This window comes from Penicillium vulpinum, assembly GCF_028829585.1.
Source record: "Penicillium vulpinum strain IBT 29486 chromosome Unknown utg000002l_segment0_segment0, whole genome shotgun sequence".
Lineage (NCBI taxonomy): Eukaryota > Fungi > Ascomycota > Eurotiomycetes > Eurotiales > Aspergillaceae > Penicillium > Penicillium vulpinum.
The window spans coordinates 159,340-180,745 of record NW_026643242.1 but is presented as its reverse complement, the minus strand read 5'-3'; the positions used below and the strand labels follow the sequence as shown (position 1 = coordinate 180,745).

Below are 21,406 nucleotides of genomic sequence, written 5' to 3'. Positions count from 1 at the left end.
AACCTCGGATCAGTATCGAGGGACAGGTGTAGACAACTCCAGCGGTTCTTGTCTTATTTTGTGTTTGTGCATCAATACCCAAAAGCGAGTAAAAAAGCGGGAATCAGGAGACAACGGAGGGAGGGATTGAAACTGATGTCTCGACAACCTGCATTACTTTTGCTTCTACCGTGTTCTTTTTGTGACATTTTTCTTATCTTTTTTTTTATTTGCTTTCTATGCTGTCGACAATACCCCCGAGCCCAAGTGCCACTATCATAGTTTGCATCAATTCAGCCTGTCTTGGGCTGTAATCTTCATATCTTTATAGGAGATCTATAGCATACAGATGAATATCTAAAGCTATATATAAGAAGAACAAGACCATCTCGATGATCGACATTGTCAAATGTCAACATCTATATCTCGGTTAAACTTTGGAAAAAAAATCTTTGATACTACACATTCCATCCATCATGCATAATTCATTCGAGTATATGCAAGCAGAAGCATTACAGACTCCCAAAGAAAGACCCATCAGAGCGAACAGAGCAGAGAACACGGAGCCGAACAGGCCAAAAAAATAAAAGGAATACCAGTACTTTGAATCAAAAAATCATTCCAGCGTGAAAATAAGAACAGGACCATGTACCGTAAAGAGCTGACCAGAGTGCAATCTAAAAGACAACAAATCTAGTAGAAACTCTCCACAATACTATCCTTATTAACACCGGCACCACCGGCACCACCGGGAGCCATCTCGCCAAGTCTGAACACAGACTCGACAACGCTCAGCTCGGTGGCTGTGGTGTCGAGACCGGTGATAGCGAGCCAGTCGTTGACGACCATGCCGGCGCCGACGACGGGGGAACCGCGGTTCACACTGCCTGCCACGAGGGGAACTTGCAGGAGGGAGGACAGCTCGTCCTGGTCACGGATTGAGGTCTTGGGGTGCACGATTCCACCCTGGTTGGAGAGAGCCATGTACGAGCCTGTGAGGACGTTGTCGGCAACTGTTTGGCGGAAGACTTCTACGCCGAGGACATCGGCGATGCTGGAGAAAAGGAGATATGTCAGTTTTGGAAGAGAAAAAAAAAACAATGAAGAAAGTTTGGAATGGAATGGTGAGGTTGGGGTTTCCGGCGTTGGAAACGCTGGGTTGGTACTTACATCTCCTCGGTTTCACGCTCCAGATCAGGGTGCACGATTGCAACGTGATCGTTGCAGCAAATAACATTGCCAAGCGCGGAGAGGCGCTCTTCTATGCGTTGAATTTTGACTTCGGACGGAAGCGTGTTACGCAGATGTTGCAATTCTTGATCTGTGGTGGTTGTGGGGACAAGTAGACCTTTGCGGTTACTGAGAGCGAAGTATTAGCATTTGATTTTTTTGACAAATGTTTCCCCTCCTGGTGGAAAAGGCTGTTCATTTTAGAATGGATATGTCCGACTCACCCGACGATTAGACGGCCGATAATGCGAGTTCCAGCGATGGTTGCGTGGCAGATGGGGATGACATCTTGGAGTTCAGATTCGAAGACACTGGATTTGGGTGTTAGTTAGGGTTGTTCACAGGTGTATTGGGGTAGAGGTAGAGATTGAGATTTGAAATGGCACGGCATTGGCGATAGGACGCCTTGACACCCACCATTCCTATCGATGCCAGTTCCAGCCTCAAGGCCCAATCCCACCCGTTTCTGAATAACACACCTGTAGAAGTTCTCCGAACCACCAACCGCAACGATAGCGTAGGCATTTGTCAGGCAAGAGAAAACGCCGACCCTAAACAGAAACTGTCAGCTAGAGTCCCAAACGCTCTTAAACGCTCTCGGCTTGTAGTATCTTACTCGTTTGAGTTCTCGAATTGCGCGCGAACAGCCATAATGCTTAGAGTATCAGGAAAATGTGCAGAGAGCAGAGTTGAAAAAAGTGTGCGGTGTGGAGCGGGGTAGCGAAAAGCGCGGAGCTAGTAGATGCAAGAGTAACAGAAACAGAAACTGCTTCAAGTTGAATTAAGAAATCAAGAATCAAATCTAGGATTTGCAGAATGAAGCCGAGAAGATAAATAAATTATTGGCAGAGACGTGCGATCCAACTGAAAAAAGATCAAAAGCTCGGACCAATCAGAGCGTCGCCTGAGTTTGCCCCGCCGGAGCCGCAGAGGCGAGTTGGTGGGTTGATAGAATGTACTAGTACTTACTTGATTATGGTAAGCAGTATGGAAGATTATGTACTGCTACCTCATTTCTACTGACTCATTCTGTCTCATGCTGACAATGATTCATATTCTACTTCATTTAGTCTACTTTATTTCTATATTATATCTCTATATTTATTGACTAGTCGCAGTCATGCTCAGCCACAGATAACATAGCCTTGGCTAGAACATGGCTGATGCTACTGCATGTCAACTCTAGTCATCCTACTCATAATCCATACATGTTCGTTTCTTTATACTACCTGTTGGATGATCCCATCTCCCATGGGTTGTTTGTTAGCAGGCCGACCCTTTGCTTGCTAGAAAGCAGGGTATAAATACTCTGTTCCTTCATACCTTCCTTCTTCAGCATCCCCAGCACTTCCCTTTCTTATGATACTTCAAACTTCAAATATCTTCTCTTTCTTCACAACACATCACCTTATATATGAATTTATTTACATTAATCTTACTGGAAAGTGGCCTTTACCACAATCCAGAATGTAATCAAACAGATGCTATTCCCTATGATGGTCTCCTAGAGTGATGACACCCAGCTCAACGCCTTCGGACATATTAAGTATGTACCAGGTACTACGAAGGACTGGGGGATTGTCCCAATAGAAAGATGCATGTCGCACCTCAGGAGCTTACATGATCATTGATAAGGTTGGAAACGCACATCAACTGGAATTATTCGTGTATTGAAACTACATATGTACGTTGCAAGACATTGATACAATGCAGGAAAAGCTGTGGCAGTTTATTCATTGCGAACGAATTCGGCAGGTCATCAAAATGGAAATACCAGTGGCTCCTTCGGAACTTGCGAATGGTCTCTTCGAGCAGCCAATCTATCAAAGTGGAAATGAGTAAGACATCTGAAACAAGTGCTGAGGTCTTTGCAGAGGACTTTCAAAACTGCGTGAATAAGGTAATATATATTAGCCCCAAATACTACACAATTTCTAAAGAACTCCTCTGCGCAGAGTCACCTGTTTTTGCAGCAAAGTTTGCAGGTAATTCCAGAGAACCCAAAGAAAAGACAGCAGAACGTGAAGAAACGAAAAATGTTGTCTCCGTGCGCGGAGTCTCGAGGCACTCTTCAGATGACTATACCTCTAGCGCATCAAGTTCGATACTGAAGAAACTACAAAATTTCTCGAGACTAGCAGACAAGTACGGGATTATCATCATCAATAATACCAGAAGAAACAGCCCAGAATCCAGTGTTGTTCCGCAAAAGAACTTGGTCCAAGAGAGACAGGAAAGCAGCTCCTGTCGGTGACCTTCAATGTCAGAGGAACAAGGGTGCTTGGTATAGGTGTATACCAGAGAGAAAATGGAATCGAAGCGCGGGAATGGACGAACTTGAACAGCCTGAGTATGACAAAATATAGAAACCAATACTGATACTCTTTTGAAATGATGTTCCAACCACCCCTACATAAGTGCAGCATAGAATGCTGGCGCTAGTCATCGGGAATAGATCACCAAATGTATCTGGTCAAAGGCCTGGGCAATGCAGTTGTGGGTTGTAATGGTAACATGAGCGGTCTTCCTCCTTCAGACAAATATTCCACTGTAATCTTGAGCATGACCAATCCTCAGCGGTCGGTTGGATGGTATGTATACAGGGCTGCAGAGTGGTAGAAGATGACGAGTATGCCGAGTTATGTACTCTGGAGGCATTTAAAAGGCAGTCTGTAGAAGGAAACATCCGATGAGGATCAATCAAGTCGAACAAGTTTCATGCTTTGAGCCCGGGCATTTGTGGGATGTTTTAAGGAACTGAGGCCAGGTACGCTGTCAGAGTAGTTGTGTCGTCTACGGCTGTACAGCTAGCTATTTCCCTAGCCTATTAACAAGTAGCCCATCTACTCACGGCGAATTTGACAACAAAGATTAAGGATTAGTTCTGGTATCTCCCCTTATTAGTACTTCCCTCGCATAACTATTAGTTCGAACATCTCTCACTTGCTACTGACTTTGAGTTTCAATTTGGATCTGATTTATTTGGTATTCACATGTCTCATCACTTACAACTCCATCTTACACTAAGAAGTCAATTCAAACGAGAAAAATCTATTCATACTAATGCCCTCCCCTCTTATCCCCACTCAGGGGGGAGAGCATCGCAACTAAACATACAAAAAAGAATTGGTATCAACTGCGGGGAACGCTACACAAACATCTTGGTACAAGCCGGCGGGTCTAATACCCGCGCGGCGGGGGCTGGGGGTGTGATCCGGGCGGCGGCGGCGGTGGCGGGAAGTACAGGGAGGGCGCGTGGCCCTGGGGCATGTAGCCCGGTAGGGGCAAACGCGCGAAGTTCGAGCCCGGGGGAGGGGGTAGCTGCGGCGGCCCGTTCATTGCGAACGGGTCTGGCAGGCCCAGCCCCATCCCCAGCTGCTGGCGGGCGGGGAGAAGGCGCCGCGGCTGCTGGGTTGGGGTGGGCCGTGGGAGGATGAAGGACCGTGGGTCTGTTGGCCCGTGGCCATGGAGGGAGGAGGGTGGGTGGGCGTGGGTGGGCTGGGGGAGGAGAGCACGGTGGTGGGTGTTGGGGTCGGTTCGCATCATTGGGAGATGCTGGGGCAGGGGCTCGGTCAGAGCTGCGTCTGCCAGAATGGAGAGTGCCCGTGGGTGCACTGGGAAATCAGCGGTGCCATCGTAGCTGACGATCTTGCCAGTCGCCTCTTGCTCGTTGATGTAAATGGCTGCATGAAGCATGCTATCGAAAGCATCCTTGGCGCATCTTCGTAGGGCATCTTCGTCGGTGATTTCTGCTGGTGCAATCTCCTCGTTCAAGCGGCCCATCCGTACTCTCTGAACAAATTCCTCCCATCCCTCCTGCGCTGCCACAAAGTCAACTGCCCCCTCCGGATCTCGAACGGCTTCCGCTGCAAAGCCACGCTCTACCTGTCTTACCGCCGTCTCGCCGTCTCGGAAAAGGAATTGCTTAATGGATTCTTCTGAATCGGATGTGTCATACTAGGGACTAATTAGCTGCACATTCGATTTTGGGAAGACTTCAGAGTGCTTACCTCGGTGTGTTCATCGTCCTCAGCCACCCTGCGGCCCTGGATCAGGGCCATCATCTTGCCCATAAGCATCGTAAGCATCTCGTCTTGAACTTCCTCAATGAGCGCCTGTTTCCACAAGTTAGAATCCTTCAGTGATAAGACAATTTGGGTCCAAACTTACCCTTGAACTGTCTTTTAAAATGTGAACGTTGCCCTTGTACGTCCGAGTTTTCAACTCAGTGTTCATCTTGTACTCGACATTCAATTTCTCAATTGCCTTGCGTTCGTACTCATCCAGATCCCGCTGGACTTGATCGAATTCAGGACATTCTTTGTGCACATTTTTCTCGCGAGCAAGCCTGTTCATGGTCTGCTCGGCCATGAAACTCAGCGCGACATGCTGCGCCTGGCCAACCTTCTTGAAGAGTGCAGACATTTCCTCCTGGCGAGTTTTTGTCGGCATTGATTCTGGAGTAGGCGATGGAGTGGGACCACGCCAATTTTCGGTGACGTCCCAGATCTCGTCTTCGATTTTCTTCCCGCGTTTGATAATAGCGGCCTTGGCACGGCCACGTCCTCGACTACCTCGAGACTTGGTAACTGCTGTAGGTCGAATCGGGCCGACGAATCCACCGCGACCGCCACGACCACGACCCCGGCCACGTCCCCGACCCCGGCCGCCACGTGCTCCTCGACCTCCACGGCTTCCACGAACAGCAGAGTTGTAAGCGGGGGGGTCAAATTCCTCCGAAGGAATAGGGATGTCTTCGGGAGATGTTTCATTTTGAGTATCAAGCTCTGTGCCATTTTGTAAGTGGCTCTCTGGGGTCTCTTCTGGTTCAGTCTCATCAATTCGCAGCTTTTTGTTCATAGGATCCTCGGAATCAATATCCGGGGTTTCGTTTTGCATTTCGAGTGACTTCCGCTTGCGCGCAAGTCGAGGTGAAGACACCGCACCGAGCGGCGCTTCTTCGATTTGGGAAATAATGGGACTTTGACCAACAGGGGTGTCCTCCGCCTTTGCGTCAGCAGGCTTGGTTTGAATAGCTCCAGGCGACACCGGGGCTGAAGCAACTGTGCGAGGTTCAGGGGATTGAGATATTTTTTGAAATGGAGGTTCGGATTTGAATTCCTCATCATAGTGGTGAGAGTCCATGTCATCATCTGGCTCGGTGATTTGACTCTCAACGACCTTAGTTGGTGAGACATCCTCTTCGTAGACGCCATCTCCATCCGGCTTCAGTCTTGCTGACTGCCGGGTGGTCCGCGAAGACTCAGGAACAGTCCGAGGGTGCCGAGGACGCCGAGTGCGAGGGGTCTCTGGGTTTTGTGAGACAGCACTAGCGGATGCACTTTCATTTTCCCCGTCATGGGGACCCTCATGGGGAGCATCAGACTCAGCATGTTGAATTAGTTTTAGTTTGGGGATTTTGAATTTGATGATGCGCGAGAGAACTTCTGGTCTCGGTGATTCAGAAGGAAGACGACCAGGAAGACTGGTGCGGCCACGGCCGCGACCACGTCCTCGGCCTCGACCTCTTCCACGAGTAGTGGGAATTGCAATAGTATTGGTATCTATACATGAGGTCAGAGATCGGATCGATGGCGCAAACCTGTATAAACTTACCTTGTGCTGTGCGTCCAGATCGCGTAGAAATACTAGGAGTCCGGACAGCAGGCTGCGCAGCCGCGCGATTTTTCCTTCTTCCCACCATCGCTATTGTCTTGAGGAAAATTAGTTTTGAACGGGGAAAATTGAAGCAGCAAGGGATGGATAATCAAGAGAAAAGTGAACAATCAAATACATGGAATCGAGTGCAAGAACAAGTACAGTGGCTTCAAAGGGGGTAAATGGTAGTAGAAAAAAAGAAAAAAAGTACACGCGAGGTTGGCCAAATGCAGAATCCAGAAAGGAAACGTCACTGTTGGTAGTGGAAAAAAAGGCTTGGCAAGAAAAGCGCGAAGTAGAGATAAATAGACACACGCGATCAAAGAGGAAAAGAGCAAAAGATCAAGATTGTTCAGAAAGGTTCAAAAGCTCCAAAGAAGCTCCAGGGCCAAGATCAAGGGGAGAGAGAGACAGGGTTTAAACAAGATAAGGGACAATGAAATAAAAAAAAGTGTGGGGGGGGGGGGAATTGCAAGGGGGAGAGAGAGAGAAACGCCTCATTCATGAAATAACTTACCAAAGCGATGGATACGGGGGAAAAGATGCGAAGTAAAAGGGAAAAAAGCAGAGATCTACTGCAGGATTTGACCGGGTAGATGGGGGAAACGGGGTCAAGTCGAAAGAAAACGGGAAAGAAGAGAGAATATGTAGAAACAGAACAGTAGAAAGTGAAAGGAATACGAGAATATGAAAAGTAAGAATGTTGAAAACAGAAATGTTAGAAAGTTGAAAAGTAGGAGTGAAGATGAGAAGAGAAAAAAAAGAGAGTCGAGTAGAAAAGAAAGGGAAACGGTCAAAACAAGGTGATTATGAGAAGTTGAACCTTTGGATTCTTTTCCCATTGAATAGATATATAACAAACAGTATCATAATAATTTCATATTCTCAATTCAAATCTAGATTACTATTCGACATTGTTCTTGATTCCATTTTGATCTACTTGGTCTATTGAAATCGGTGACTTTTCCGCACTCGGCTGAGGCTCGGGAATAAAAGCCACAATATAGCACATTCAATACACATTATACAGTCAAATTTGAATAGAATCTTGATTTTTCATACTATTGAATAGCTTCTGCCTGAGAACAATAGAGTATTTACCTATCATTGTATAGATGTATCTCCGATCCCCAGCCACTTCCGGCACACAAGTACCGGAGTATTTGGGATTCGGCCTACTTGGAGAATTAGCCTACGTGTCTAGTATGCTGACATTGTCTTTTCTTTATTCTCCTGAATATACTCACATTCGACATAATATTCCCTATCATGTTCTATTAGTTCATATATTCTACTCTATACTATCCTCTACAGAAAAAAAAAATATATACGGACCCACTTAGTCTAGGAGTGACAACAACGCATGCGGACTTTGTAGACTCTCAATGCTATTGGCCAACAATTCTGAACAATTTCAGGAATATACATAGTTGTTACGAAGTATGCTGTACAAAGATATAACTAGAAAATAATAGTAAAGCCACTTTGTCATTCTGTACTCAACTCTAATATATATATACATATATAATATATACTCTCACCACGGTATATGCACAATTTCATACCAAATTATATCACCCCTATTCCGTATGTAGTCAAATATATGTTCAAAGACCCACCCATCATATACAAAAAAAAAATAATAATAATAATAATAAAGAAGGAGAAGCAAAAGGCCAAAACAAAAAAAAAGAAGACATTGCAAGTCATGCAGATCACGATGTACCAAAGTAGATCGCTATTCATAAGGGGATTCGTTCAAGTCATATATCTTCTCGGAAGGAGAATGCGCAAAGCTGCTTCGCGTCGACGTCGCCCGAGGGCGGAATTTCTCCTCCGTCTCCGACCTAGGCAACGGTGAGGACGTACGTATGGCCTGGTTGCGGAGGGAGCGGGCGGATTGCATGCGCGTTGTAATTTCCGTGGTAGTCTGTCCCGCGCTCGACGAGGCTCGGACCATTGTCGGAACGAAGGTTGGGGACGGGCAGGGACTGGTTGTCCGGAAGAGAGGGTGGATATTGTCCTCGCTGAATGGGTTTGGGTTGTATTCCCACGTTGGGGATTCGACACAGATTGTCGTTGTTGGGGAAGGTATTGATGAGTGTGCTAGACTATCCAAGGAAAGTGCGGTTGGTGCGTTGCGGCGTCGGCCGGTCATGCTACGGAGGAGGGGACGAGTGTCCCGGTCTGGAAAGCTGTCTAGCATTGTATCCCGTGTTGGGGATGAGCTTGGTGAGCTATAAGTCGAGGAGCTCATGTCGATAGAGATGCTCTTTTCTTCCTTTATGCTCGAAGGACAGAGTGTGGTTTCTGAGTAGCGGCTAGGCCGTCGAGGGAATTTGCGGAGTGAACCTCTTTTGGGCTCGAATAGATCGGACAAGTCGGATACTCGAGAGGGTGACATGAGATAATTTGGGGTGTGTGGGATATCCTTGAGCCCTCGGGAGTAGGCACGCGGCCATTCAGGATTGGATTTCTCCTGGGCTAGTGTCATGGCGAGGAATCCGCAGTACAAGCCTTGTGTGAACACTGACAGTACCCAGGCCACCGAGCGAACCACAAAGACCGATTCTTGAGGACTCATTGCCATTGCTCCGGCGGATGCTGCAGCGGCAATGAGTAGATACCCGCCAACGAAGTAGATTGATTGTCGGCGGCCGGTTTGGATATTTTGGTGATGCAACAGACCGAGGAAGATCAAAGCCACACATGTCAATGCACTTAGGATAATAGAGACCACATCAGGTGAGGCTTTCGAGGTTGCATAGCAGATGCCATTCAGAACGGTGGCAATGGATGTTACGGCCAAGGAGGCTGTGACTAGTGAGTAAGATAAGGAAGACATGACAATGAAAGAAAGTATGACTTGGGAAAAAAATGATTTGGAAAAAGAATGACTTGAGAGTATACCAAAATAGAACAAGAGAGTGTGTGGGTATGTCAAATGTTGGCAGATAGCCAATCCAAGACAGTTACCAAATGCGCACAATGAGTGTAAAGAATCTGCAGACTCTAAGAGAGGGAAGACGTGGGTATTTATGAGTTGGGCTTAGACACAAAAGAGCCCTGAAGGCTGGCAACATGGGTCGGGGTATCTCAGCGTCGGCTTAGAGTATCTCGGGGAAGCTATCCGGTCTCAACCTGTCGAATTTTCCCCATCAGTCTGATCCATCATTCCAGCATAATGGTTAGAGACTGAATATAAGAATTGGCTTAGCAAGGATCATATCAATTGGCTGAGGCTGAGAGATCCCGCTGGAGATGCATAATGTGTGTGGATATTGGCAATTGTCGTAATTCCAGCCGCAATAACGCCCAATTCTGGGGTAGGGTCCTGCCAGCCTAGGCCCGTCTTGCGGAGTGGGAATCCGATAATTTGGTAAATATCATCAACAATGGCACTATTTATCTGATCCATCATTGTGGATAACATCAGTTAAGGTGGCGGATCCTCTTTCGATCTCAATAGTACGGACCGGATGTGATGTATCTATCTCTCTCTCCCTTGCGAGGGAAAATCTCCGCGCTGGATGCCGGCTGGACCAGACCGAACTAAGTATAGTGTGATAAGTTTACACAAATTCAAAATGGTACTTTGTACTCCGTACTTTGATTTTATAGATCCATAGAGTCTCAAAGGCACGGGATATCATGACCTGTCCTACAGGAACAGGTTGGATTGCCTAGACCACCTGGGATTCGGTCAATATCTTTCACGGGAACCTTGGAAGGATTATGGGACAAGTAATCAAAGGTTAAAGGCTATACATCTAAAAAAAAACGTCCAAAAGAATATCTAAAAACACATCGGAGTGTTCTTACATATAATGTCTCAAATATCATCTTGGGCCAAATACCTATTCTGTACATCGTCAAGGACAAAGGCCGTATGAATGGCAGATTATTCTTGTTATTAAATTGAATTAATATATCGTATGACTTTGTGGATTTCTCATATGTATCTTTTCCTGTGTGGGTAATATTTGCAATGTACAACGTCCGTGCTACTTACCTGAGAGGCAATAGTGGCGCTCAATGTGTTATATAGGAGTCCAAGGTCCCGATAATTCGTCCCAGAAAGGCTACCAATATCATTGGGGCTAAGTTGGATATAGATCTGCATTTTCAACCTTTTGACTCTCTATGTCTATCGGGGATGTTGTCTTGTCATCGAGGCGCCAACAGGCGACCAGGTCGGAATCAAATGGGGCTGATAGACCTAGATTAATATATGTGCACATGTGCACCGAATAGAGAGGGGCGCTACGCACAATAATAACAATAATAGCCTGGTAGAATCAAAATACACTTTGAAAAATTGGAAAAGTTACCTGAAGTTGTGTCGTCAACTGTTAGAAGTAGTGGAGGTAAATCCGAAGGCGGTCACCGTACTCGTTTGCTATCGATCATCGTCACTCTGAATGCTCCCCTCCTACATTCTTTTCTTCCTCTTCGACTTTTTTTCGACTTCATCGCTGAGAGGATCCTTTGCATCAACTTACTCTCCCTTTCTTCTATCTCAATTCGTCATATTTTCTCCCTGCCCCTTTTGCCCCTTTTCTCTCTGGTTTTACTCAAAAGCGGCAAAATGAAGCTCACTTTCAAGGTATGAAAACTTACCCTATGAGGTCCTCACAACCACAGACTGCTAACAATCATCGATCACAGGACCTGAAGCAGGAGAAGTTCGTCATCGATGTCGAACCTTCTGAGACTGTATGTTTGTTCCCTTCCGCTACAACTAGCCAGCGTCATCGAGTGCGGGGCTCACCTGTTTAGGTTCGCGAGGTCAAGGTCAAAATCGCCCAAGAGAAAAGCGAATATGATGCAGAGCGCATGAAGGTCATTTACTCTGGTTTGTATTTCCCCATTTGATAGATGAACTCTCCATCCATGGTGCCACGGCTAACCCTCGCTTTTTTTTCCCTCTTTGTAGGAAAGATCCTTCAGGATGATAAGACAGTCGAATCTTATAACATTCAAGAGAAGGACTTCCTAGTTTGCTTGCCTTCAAAGGTATAGGATAGAAAATTTCCATGTTTTCCGTGATAACCGAGCCAAAACTAACGGATTGATGCTCAGCAACCCAAGCCCGCCGCTTCTACCGCCTCCTCCCAAGTCCCCTCGACCCCGGCTGCTCGAGCACCTGTGTCAACACCCGCTGCGCCTCAAGCTCCTCATGCTGCCACTGCACCTCCCCCTTCTGCCGTCCCCGCGACTCCCTCCCCGGCCGGTGCGGCTCCGGCTCCAGCGAGCGGTCCCGCCTTCGGGGATCCTTCCGCTCTTACCATGGGCTCTGCCGCTGAGGGAGCAGTTGTCCAGATGGAGGCAATGGGATTCGCTCGCACCGATATTGACCGTGCCATGCGCGCTGCATTCTACAACCCTGACCGTGCCATCGAATACCTTTTGACTGTAAGTTTTCGTTGGAAGTTGTAAAGTTACAACTTGAATATTTACTAATGCTCACGACAGGGTATCCCCGATAACATCCAGGAACAGCAACAACAACAACAGCGACAAGGCTCAGAGCCAGCCCCTACCGGTGCTGCTCCTGCCGCTCCCGCTGCTCCTTCCGGTGGGGATGAGCCGCACCTCAACCTCTTCGAAGCTGCTGCTCAAGCCGGTGGTGAAGGTGGTGGCCGGTCTCGTGGTGCTGCTGGTGCCGGCGCTGGTGCCGGTGCTGCTGGTGGCGAAGCTCTTGGCAGCCTGGAGTTCCTCCGCAGCAACCCCCATTTCCAACAGCTTCGTCAGCTTGTTCAACAGCAGCCCCATATGCTCGAGCCAATCCTGCAACAGGTTGCCGCTGGGAATCCTCAGATTGCGTCAATCATCGGGCAGAACTCCGATCAATTCCTGCAGCTTCTGGGCGAGGAACTTGAAGACGAGGAAGGTGCTCTGCCACCCGGCGCGCAGGCCATTTCGGTTACAGAGGAAGAGCGCGATGCCATCGAGCGTGTATGTTGAAACGTCCCTTCCATCCCAAGATTTTTTTATAACTAACCCACAACCAGTTGTGCAGTCTGGGTTTCCCCCGCGACTCCGTCATCCAGGCCTACTTTGCCTGCGACAAGAACGAGGATCTCGCCGCCAACTTCCTCTTCGACCAGCCGGATGAGGATGACCAGTAAAGAATTAAATGTTCTCTCTCGACTTCTTTTTCTTCCCAACCCCCTACTTTCCCACCCCTTAACGTTATGTTCTATGATGAATACCAAGCATGCTGCTGTTTGAATTGATTCCCATCTCTCCTCACCCCGGATCCCTTCTCATGAATACGAATCAGTGCTCAGCTTGGCGTCTCTGAGTTTCTGCTTGCTGAGTGTGAACTTGGCTTCTTTGCATCCCACTGTTCCCTATCCCCCGACACGCCTGTTATCTATCTATATTAATGGGCAAAATGGGATCTGTTCGCTGCATATAGAGTATGAGTAGTTGTGTAATATTGTAGGTGGGATAGGTGGCGGTCTTCGATCCGGTCAGCTGTCATGGTGTGATTTTCATTGGTGGTCACACGCGTTTATATGCAGGTAGACAGATATGCAGATGACCTGCAACTGCTTGTAATGTACATATGTATATATGTACATGATTGGAGAAGTCTACATGTATATCCTCCACTTGGGACTTCAGGACTGCGAGGACCGCTTCAACTACCAATAAATATGTATATATATATATACCTACATAGTATTCATATATTAGCATATCGTGCCTCACCTGATGTCTATAGATTATCGTTCCCTAGTTATCGGGCAGTTATTGAAAGAAAGGTCTTTTTATATGTAATTTCCCCCTCAATCATATATCCTGACCTTGGAACCCAGCCGACCAGCCCGAACGAGGATGAAAAAGTCAATATATTGAACATAGTACTACTCACATGTACATAGGTAGAGGTAACTACAAGTAGACTAGAAGCCCGAAGATACCAAATCGATTCACGCCCATCCCCAATGCAAAAGGTATCTTATGGACCCAGTAACCCTAACATGCACCGAAAATATCCAAAGGAAAAAAAGAGAGATTTCAGTCCAAATCCAAATGGGAATGTAGTAGTTCCCAAATATCGAAGATGAATATGCAACGCCCTATCAAGCACAAGCGGAAGATTTACTTGCAAGATCTTCGCACAGACCAAACACCCAGCCCACGGCGCCCAATGACCCGTTTCAGAGTCGGCAGGATCCCGTCTTCGCCAAAGTCCATGTCATCGAGGTTGAGGTGCTTACGATACGACCAAAGTGGATGAAGTTGTAAGCTCTGGTCCCGGCTCTGACTCGCAGACACAGCATATGGGTCCAGGAAAGCAGCCGATGTAGGCGCGACCAGGAACACAGACGACGGAATTGAGCAGTTAGGTACAACCTGTTCCAATTGCAGCATCATCTCCACACCTGACATCCCCATGAGATCCCATGTCGCGATCTCTGTAGACTGGTTATCCCCGCCGAGAAGCCACAGCGGTGGTGAGTATGTCTTCCACCAGAAGACTGTTGCGGAAGGTATGTGGCGTGTTGTGCTGGACGAGACGATGTCGCGCATTGCTAGCTGCGTGGGGACGACGCCACCTTGGTGGTACACACCCATGAGGAAGCCCATGGCTGCATTGAATATGATCCATACGACGAGTAACAGACGAGAGCGACGCAGGGGGAAGCAGCTGAGAAGGAGGGGCACAACTGGGAGAAGGAAGCGCGGCTCTTGATGTGGGAAAAAGGAGAGGAGCATTGTTGCAGAGAGCGCGGAGAGGGCGCGCACATTGCGCATCCAGTACGGCAGCATCAGTGGCCAGCTGAAGAAGGAGACTAGCATAGCAACGTATGCTGGGCCGAGAAGTTGGAGGAGGTTTGCAGTGAAGTGTTGGTGGTGAGGGTGAAGGCCGTGTTGGGCTAGGTTGGAAGTGTCAGTGTTGTAGAGGAGATTGTTGAGAGGCGTTATTATAGGATTGCGGAGGATACTAAGGAAGGAGAGTGTTGGCCGGTAGAATATCGTATCTGTGTAGACTGCGATGGTAGAAAAGAAGACGCCACAGAGGAAGAATGTTACGAGGGAGAGTGGTCTGGTGCGGATGCGGGGTTAGTACATGTGTATTGGCTGATGAGGTAAAAGTAAAGTGTATTTAGATTGCCATACTTCCGTTGGAACTGAGGCAGCAATTGCAAGCCGGGGAATAGAAGGAACGCTGGGAAGGTGATGCGGTTGAAAACGCCTAGCACAGCGATAAAGGCGAGCACGGCATGGGAGAAGAAGGACGAGTGTCGCTGGGATTTAAGTCAGTGTGAATTCTGTACTTCCAAGCTTTATCTCTCGTACCTTATTCTCGACAATGCGCCGAATCAGAACCAACCCCCAAGCAACCAACAAGGTCTCAAGGCTGTTGGAGAATGTGTGCGTCTGATATGTCCAGGTGACATACGACGAGGCCACCAGCACCACGATTGCACGCCGATGACGCGGGGAAGGCACTAGCTCGTAGATCGCCCAGTCCTCCAGAACAAAACTCAATATGAACATTCCACCGCGCAGCGCATAGTAAACCAAGTCGGGTGGGGGGTTACCCGATCCGATCTCGGTATAGAACCATTTCAAGAGGTTCATTGGAAGCTCGTAGGTCGCCCATAGTGGGAAAATGCTACGTATGGGGTGTTCAACGGTAAACTCCCATGGTAGCTTCGAAGGGAATGCGAATATGCGACCTGTATTTGGATGATCTGGTCAGTACATGTACATAGGTACTTTTTTCGCCTCGTATAGGGGAATCCGGCACTGCCGGATCGCGCCCTTTGTTTTTTCTTTGGGGAAAATGGCAACAACGATTTCAACGCGTTTGTATAGTCGCAGTGTGATGGCGATTATCATGCGATCATTGGATAGTTGAACATACCTGCGAAAAGCTCTGGGCCTTGGAAATTCTCATCGGGATGTAGATAGCTTGGCGACAGGGCAAAGTACACGCGAATCACCAATAACAGTAAATATGTTCGACGCCACATGGTTGAAAACCAAGAACATTATTAGAAGAAATTAAAGAATGAAAGTAAAGAATAAAATGAAAGGAGAAAAGAGTGGCAGGGGTTAAGAGAAAATGTAAAGTAAACGCGTATGGGGCGATGATATCACTTGTCTTCGCGTTAAGCGGTAAAGTTGAAGCGGAGATTATGCAAGCAATCCAATAGATCACTTTATCATGGTATTACTAGAATATTTTAGTAGAATCATCTACATTTCTATAGATGTATAGATTAAAATCTTTGTCAATGTGATTGGTATATCAATGATCTCGTATAGATCTCGCAGCCTACTCTATAACCTTAGGAACCACATATGCACAGTTGATAGATCGAGAATCTTACAAAGAATACTCTGCGAACATTATGGAGTTTACCCAAAATGACCTAGTTGCAATTAAACATATCTAGATTCTTATTTCACTCGCTATCTGGTATTAGAACTAAATACGGAGTACTCCGTACCCTTGGAATAGATCCGTCGTTTGTTCTGGCTTAGTATGGAGTCGAGCCTTGTAGGCAGTATCCCAGGTTCCCAACCGTTTAGTTCTCGGACTATTAAGCTACTAGTATATTTCTGGTCGGTTTCTAGCTTCTTCCATGCAAATAATAATGAGTCAAACACAATAATTGTACTGGTGTAATTTAGGCAACGGTAAGAACTAAGACGTGGGGGCTGGGTTGGAGCCTTGTTGGCAGGGCTTACTCCGCGACCGCCTTTGGTAATCCGGACCTCTTAAACCTCACCACCCTCTCGTTACATCCTCGTCATTAATTTTCAACTCTCTACATCTACTTTCAACCCTCCACATCTAAATTCACGACATACCAACTCCGAAGAATTGGTTTTTGAATTGCAATATCATCCACACACACTTTTCTTCCCCGTCAGTCATGCCCCCACCACTGAACCACCCCGCATTGTTCGAAAGCGACCAGGAAAGCTAAACTCAACTGAGAATTAGATTCCATCTTCAAACCCATTACCATGAGTGCTATCACCCTTACCAGCTCTGATGGAGTCGACATCTCTGTTGGTGAGTGAAGTTTCACGCAATATGCTGTCGCGAGTGGCACTGACAGATTTGAACAGAGCGCACCACTGCTGAGCGCTCCGTTTTGATCAAGAACATGCTTGAGGATCTTGGCGACTCTGGTGAAGCTATCCCAATCCCCAATGTGAGTGTCTACCCCGAGATATAATCCATGACTAGACGCTTACACCTCTTTGTCCAGGTTAACGAAGCCGTCCTCAAGAAGGTTATTGAGTGGTGCGAACACCACAAGAATGATCCTCCCAGCGCTAGTGATGATGATGACAACCGTCGCAAGACCACCGACATTGATGAGTGGGATCAGAAGTTCATGCAGGTGGACCAGGAGATGCTCTTTGAGATCATCCTCGTGCGTTTCGTTTTCAGGATTACTCTTCGTCACATATACTGACTGTTCCTAGGCCGCCAACTACTTGGACATTAAGGCCCTCCTTGACGTCGGTTGCAAGACCGTCGCTAACATGATCAAGGGCAAGTCTCCAGAGGAAATCCGCAAGACTTTCAACATCCAAAACGACTTTACTCCCGAGGAAGAAGATCAGATCCGCCGTGAGAACGAGTGGGCCGAGGAGTAAGTTGCTACAACAGTATCTTTGGATAGAATCTATGCTGATATTTCTACTTTAGTCGTTGAATGGTTTTTTTTGTCTGTTGTCTTTCTTAAAAAAAGAAAATGATATCCTCCTGGCTGTTTACGACAAAGCCCCTGCTGTCTAAATAGTAGGGCTGTTACTTTTTGGGGCGTTTTATTTTGCTATTTTTACCCAAGGATTCCTGATTTCATTTGGAATAATCGCTGGCCTTGCCAATGGCATTTGTTGCAGAATCACCCTGAACCCAGTACATATGTAGCATTATATGGCGGGGTCATGAAATCGACTCTTGCGCAAATATATTTCTACTATGACGAAATCCGCCAAGTTGTAACAGTATCTGGCAGATAAACGTAGATCCAAGACTGTACTACATACAAACCGTGATACAGATAGTAACACCACAATCAGGAACAGACAGCATGGAAATGTTCCCTATGCAACGTCCCAATCGAAATCTACAGCCATTAAAGACTACCCCAAAAAAGTAGGCAAAAGGATATTCAATTCGATTCAATCAGATTTTGTATCAAAAAAGAAAATCCCCCGCCACGCCAGTCCTACAAGCCCGCCCCCAGCAAGAAGACGATCAGCCCCCAACAGCAACAACCCCTTCTGCAAACATAATCCGGGCCTGCCATCTATATCGATAAATTAGGCGTGTTGAAAATCCATCATATCCCCACTCGGAACCGTGGAGGAAAAAAGGACGACCCATTGGAAGATTAAGAAAAAAAAAAGATAGGCACAACCCAAAGCAAGACCCGGATCAAGATTGAATTTTTGAATTTTTGTTTGCAACTGCACTCAAGAGTAGTTCCACATCCACTAGCGCTCTCAAGTTCATGGTGAAGGCATGTTGTTCGAAATTCGGTTGTGGGCGTCACATCATGAAGAGGGTTTCGAAATAATCAAAAACCCTTGAACCACCCCGCACAGAAACACTTTGGTTGCCATATGACATCGCGAGCTGAACTGGGGCTTTTGAGAATGGCCGGACGGAGGGTGCAAATACTGAGGGTCCGCTTAGACCTTCAGGGTCGACTTACGCCAGTGTCGGCGCTTGGCGTTGTATCTGTTTCAGATTGTATCAGCCATATGTTCGATTCGATATAATTCCTGTATCTCTTTATTTCCTCCATTCGTGGGTTCGTGCGGTCGGCGGGTGGATGGTTATGTGTATTTCCCTTTCCTCTCTCGCATTTCCGACATCACTCTTCCCACAAATGGCGGCCTCGGATATAATGATGGATTTGGATCTCGAAACAAAGATGCGATTTACCTGATGGTGTTGCCGGTGCGCAGACGGATCCACTGGGGGATGGGGCGGTTCTGACGCTGAGCTTTGGCAAGCTTTTGCTTGGTGCGGAAGGTCTTGTTGCTCTGTGTGGAAAATGACGGGTTAAAATTTTATTTCTCAATTTTTCAGAGGTCTGACTGGGGACGGTGATGGCGATGATGGCGAAAGTATTTTTCGAAAATGGCGCGAACAGGGTGGTAACATACCGGCATCTTGAAGGGTTGATCGCGACGGCGAGCTTGTTGGATGGACGGATGAAGTGGTCGACCTTCGGATGTGGATGATTTGTGTGCGGCAGGGCTTGGCTTTTCGCTTCGGTTGGGTCAGGTGATGTGGGACTTTTGCCTAAGGCTTTGAGGCATTAAGGCAAACCAAATATCAAGAACGGGGCAAAGTGGGTCAGGCTCTACAAAGTACAACATACGTGCATCAGTGTCCATGGCATGATACAATTATAAAGTCTAGCATACGATGTCCATTCTTGATCATATATCATGATCCCTCTTTTGGCTTAGCATTTATCTTAGCATATCAGGATCGCCATGAACACTCGAGGTACTATGTAATCTTACGTACTAATGTCCTATTTTGTACTACGTTAGTATAAGGAATATAGCCCTGGAGGCCTTGTGTCGTAAGCTCGTAAACCGTATACTACCCTTCTGAGGCTCAGCCTTCCTTAGGGATGTTACAATCAATGATCAACCAACAGAACTGGAGCAATACAACAATTTCAGCACATGGACAAACAGATGACAAACAGATTTGTAAAAGACTTCATTAAGCCAATGCCGCCGTAATCAACCCATATGTAATTGAATCGAGTTGCAGTTCTTCCTCCGGGAACCGTGGAAACACAGACAAAACTGCTTCATTGAAGTCGGTGAAAAACTGTTGAGCCAGTAACGCAGCACTTTCAAAAACGGGAGGATATGCACCGGCATTGGCCCAGTCAATCAACCACACTTTTCCATTGGGGTCTAGGATCAGGTTTCGAGGACTTATGTCGTGATGGGTAAGGACAAAGGTGGTGAATCGAAATGGAGGGATATCCTTGGGACATTGGTTCACGTGCTTGCAGATATCAAGCTTGTGGTTAAACCAGCCTTGAAGTTCAGCACTGTCCTTAAACGGACCGGCGCTATAATCTGTGAAGAATCGGCCACGAAATTTCCCACCACCAAGGGGGCCTGGCTGTGAGATTACAACAGACTGCATGTCTTTGATCATGTCTGCAATCTGCATAGCGATTTGTTTTTGGTTGTCGTAGGGTAAGTCGGGCCAATAATTATCGAGGGGTTTTCCTGCGATAAAATCCATCACAATGTATCCTCTCGTGCGAAAATACTGCGTCCTATCTTCGACTTGAAATGAGCGATGGACTCGTGGAACTCGAATGCCAGTTTTAGAGGCAACGAAATTGAGCATCTCTGCTTCGCATGGTAGGACACTGCCGCCGCCTTTCATCACCAAATGCCGTGAGAGTCGGACAACTTTTGTGGAGCCGAGGTCGTGCAGCGCAGGAGCAGATTCAAGAAGGGCTATCAGAGCCTCGTCCGTGACGGAATCAAGGTCCTTTCCGTCTAGCGGGAAGTCGCCCTCCAGATCACGGCTTTGGGGCTGTAGGTGAGACTTTCAGTAAAGAGTATGTAAGTATGCAAGCATCACGTACATCAGAAGTTGGGCATAGCATTGGTTCCATTTTAGCAGTCCAGAATGTTGTATCAGCGGCGATTATTGTCGAAACCCTCAGGTGGTGACTTCGGATTTAGATCTTAATTTATTACAGCTTTGTGAGTAGTAAATGGAGGAAAGGGAAGCATTGAGGTCTCTGGCGTTGAGACATAGTAGATAGCTGCATGTGGCTTCGACCATAGATGAGCCAATCAACGTGAGGCTCGGTTGGCGCGCGAATGGTCTTGGATGCCTGCCTTGTCAAATCCCTATAGAATCGTTGAAATCACAACTTCTAGGTGCATGATGTGTTCACGCCGTCGGGCTTGTCTCAAGTTCCAAAACTTCTCATTGAATTCCAGCTTTAAATGCTTCCTCTTTATTCCTACCACAATGAAGACAAATTAATAAAAATACACTACCTGAATCATGTCATAGTCAGTTCCTGTTCGGAATTCTAATATATAAATATTCATCCTAGCTCCCGTCTTGACAGCACAATCGACTATAATCGAACTACGGGACCATACGAGATTGTGCGCAGCTGCCTGGAAAGGCGGAGAAGATTGGTATATTCTTATACCTATAACACCAACACCTGAGCAACAACCCGATGCTACGCCTGCAAATTCACACAAGATCCTTTTCATGAAGGAGGCATCCTGTCGGCAGTAATACCCTCCAATGCGCCTTCCCTGTTTATGCTATTGTTACTATATATGTTATCGTACTTTCCCTTTCCTATGTAAATAGATATTTGTTTACACCGGGTCCTTTAGGAAGTAGCCTGGAGTGTCGTGGTTGCGTAATTCGAGCACCTTGACCATGTAACTGGGATACTATAGTATAGTTGTGATAGTCTTCAAATCAAAGTAGAAGACCTAATATAGTGTGAGCATCAATTTC

General features: G+C 46.9%; 8 protein-coding genes across 8 annotated transcripts; 2 read left to right on the top strand and 6 right to left on the bottom strand.

The window, feature by feature from the left end:
* Positions 1-672: 672 nt before the first annotated feature.
* N7479_003143 (translation initiation factor 6) lies at positions 673-1,860 on the bottom strand (the record flags this gene model as incomplete). Its single annotated transcript, XM_057250840.1, has 5 exons — positions 673-1,033; positions 1,150-1,338; positions 1,434-1,520; positions 1,689-1,760; positions 1,826-1,860. The coding sequence occupies 5 exons, from the start codon at positions 1,858-1,860 to the stop codon at positions 673-675; spliced, it is 744 nt and encodes a 247-aa protein (XP_057110165.1).
* A 2,529-nt stretch (positions 1,861-4,389) lies between these two features.
* Positions 4,390-6,913, bottom strand: N7479_003142 (uncharacterized protein; the record flags this gene model as incomplete). Its single annotated transcript, XM_057250839.1, has 4 exons — positions 4,390-5,166; positions 5,220-5,324; positions 5,380-6,773; positions 6,826-6,913. The coding sequence occupies 4 exons, from the start codon at positions 6,911-6,913 to the stop codon at positions 4,390-4,392; spliced, it is 2,364 nt and encodes a 787-aa protein (XP_057110164.1).
* Positions 6,914-8,605: 1,692 nt separating this feature from the next.
* On the bottom strand, positions 8,606-9,712 carry N7479_003141 (uncharacterized protein; the record flags this gene model as incomplete). The annotated part of the gene is made up of 1 exon (XM_057250838.1): positions 8,606-9,712. The coding sequence occupies one exon, from the start codon at positions 9,710-9,712 to the stop codon at positions 8,606-8,608; it is 1,107 nt and encodes a 368-aa protein (XP_057110163.1).
* A 378-nt stretch (positions 9,713-10,090) lies between these two features.
* N7479_003140 (uncharacterized protein) lies at positions 10,091-10,288 on the bottom strand (the record flags this gene model as incomplete). Its single annotated transcript, XM_057250837.1, has 1 exon — positions 10,091-10,288. The coding sequence occupies one exon, from the start codon at positions 10,286-10,288 to the stop codon at positions 10,091-10,093; it is 198 nt and encodes a 65-aa protein (XP_057110162.1).
* A 1,134-nt stretch (positions 10,289-11,422) lies between these two features.
* Positions 11,423-12,998, top strand: N7479_003139 (putative UV excision repair protein (RadW); the record flags this gene model as incomplete). Its single annotated transcript, XM_057250836.1, has 7 exons — positions 11,423-11,473; positions 11,536-11,583; positions 11,647-11,722; positions 11,804-11,883; positions 11,950-12,282; positions 12,343-12,825; positions 12,882-12,998. The coding sequence occupies exons 1-7, from the start codon at positions 11,456-11,458 to the stop codon at positions 12,996-12,998; spliced, it is 1,155 nt and encodes a 384-aa protein (XP_057110161.1). The 5' UTR covers positions 11,423-11,455.
* A 982-nt stretch (positions 12,999-13,980) lies between these two features.
* smp3 (glycosylphosphatidylinositol-alpha 1,2 mannosyltransferase smp3) lies at positions 13,981-15,863 on the bottom strand (the record flags this gene model as incomplete). Its single annotated transcript, XM_057250835.1, has 4 exons — positions 13,981-14,929; positions 15,004-15,131; positions 15,184-15,566; positions 15,755-15,863. 4 exons carry the CDS (start codon positions 15,861-15,863, stop codon positions 13,981-13,983), a joined length of 1,569 nt encoding a protein of 522 aa, XP_057110160.1.
* A 1,003-nt stretch (positions 15,864-16,866) lies between these two features.
* On the top strand, positions 16,867-17,508 carry skpA (SCF ubiquitin ligase subunit skpA; the record flags this gene model as incomplete). The annotated part of the gene is made up of 4 exons (XM_057250834.1): positions 16,867-16,915; positions 16,972-17,057; positions 17,115-17,282; positions 17,335-17,508. 4 exons carry the CDS (start codon positions 16,867-16,869, stop codon positions 17,506-17,508), a joined length of 477 nt encoding a protein of 158 aa, XP_057110159.1.
* Positions 17,509-18,273: 765 nt separating this feature from the next.
* N7479_003136 (60S ribosomal eL39 domain-containing protein) lies at positions 18,274-20,528 on the bottom strand (the record flags this gene model as incomplete). Its single annotated transcript, XM_057250833.1, has 5 exons — positions 18,274-18,601; positions 18,809-18,909; positions 18,972-19,164; positions 19,632-20,446; positions 20,499-20,528. 5 exons carry the CDS (start codon positions 20,526-20,528, stop codon positions 18,553-18,555), a joined length of 1,188 nt encoding a protein of 395 aa, XP_057110158.1. The 3' UTR covers positions 18,274-18,552.
* Between the last annotated feature and the right edge of the window lie 878 nt (positions 20,529-21,406).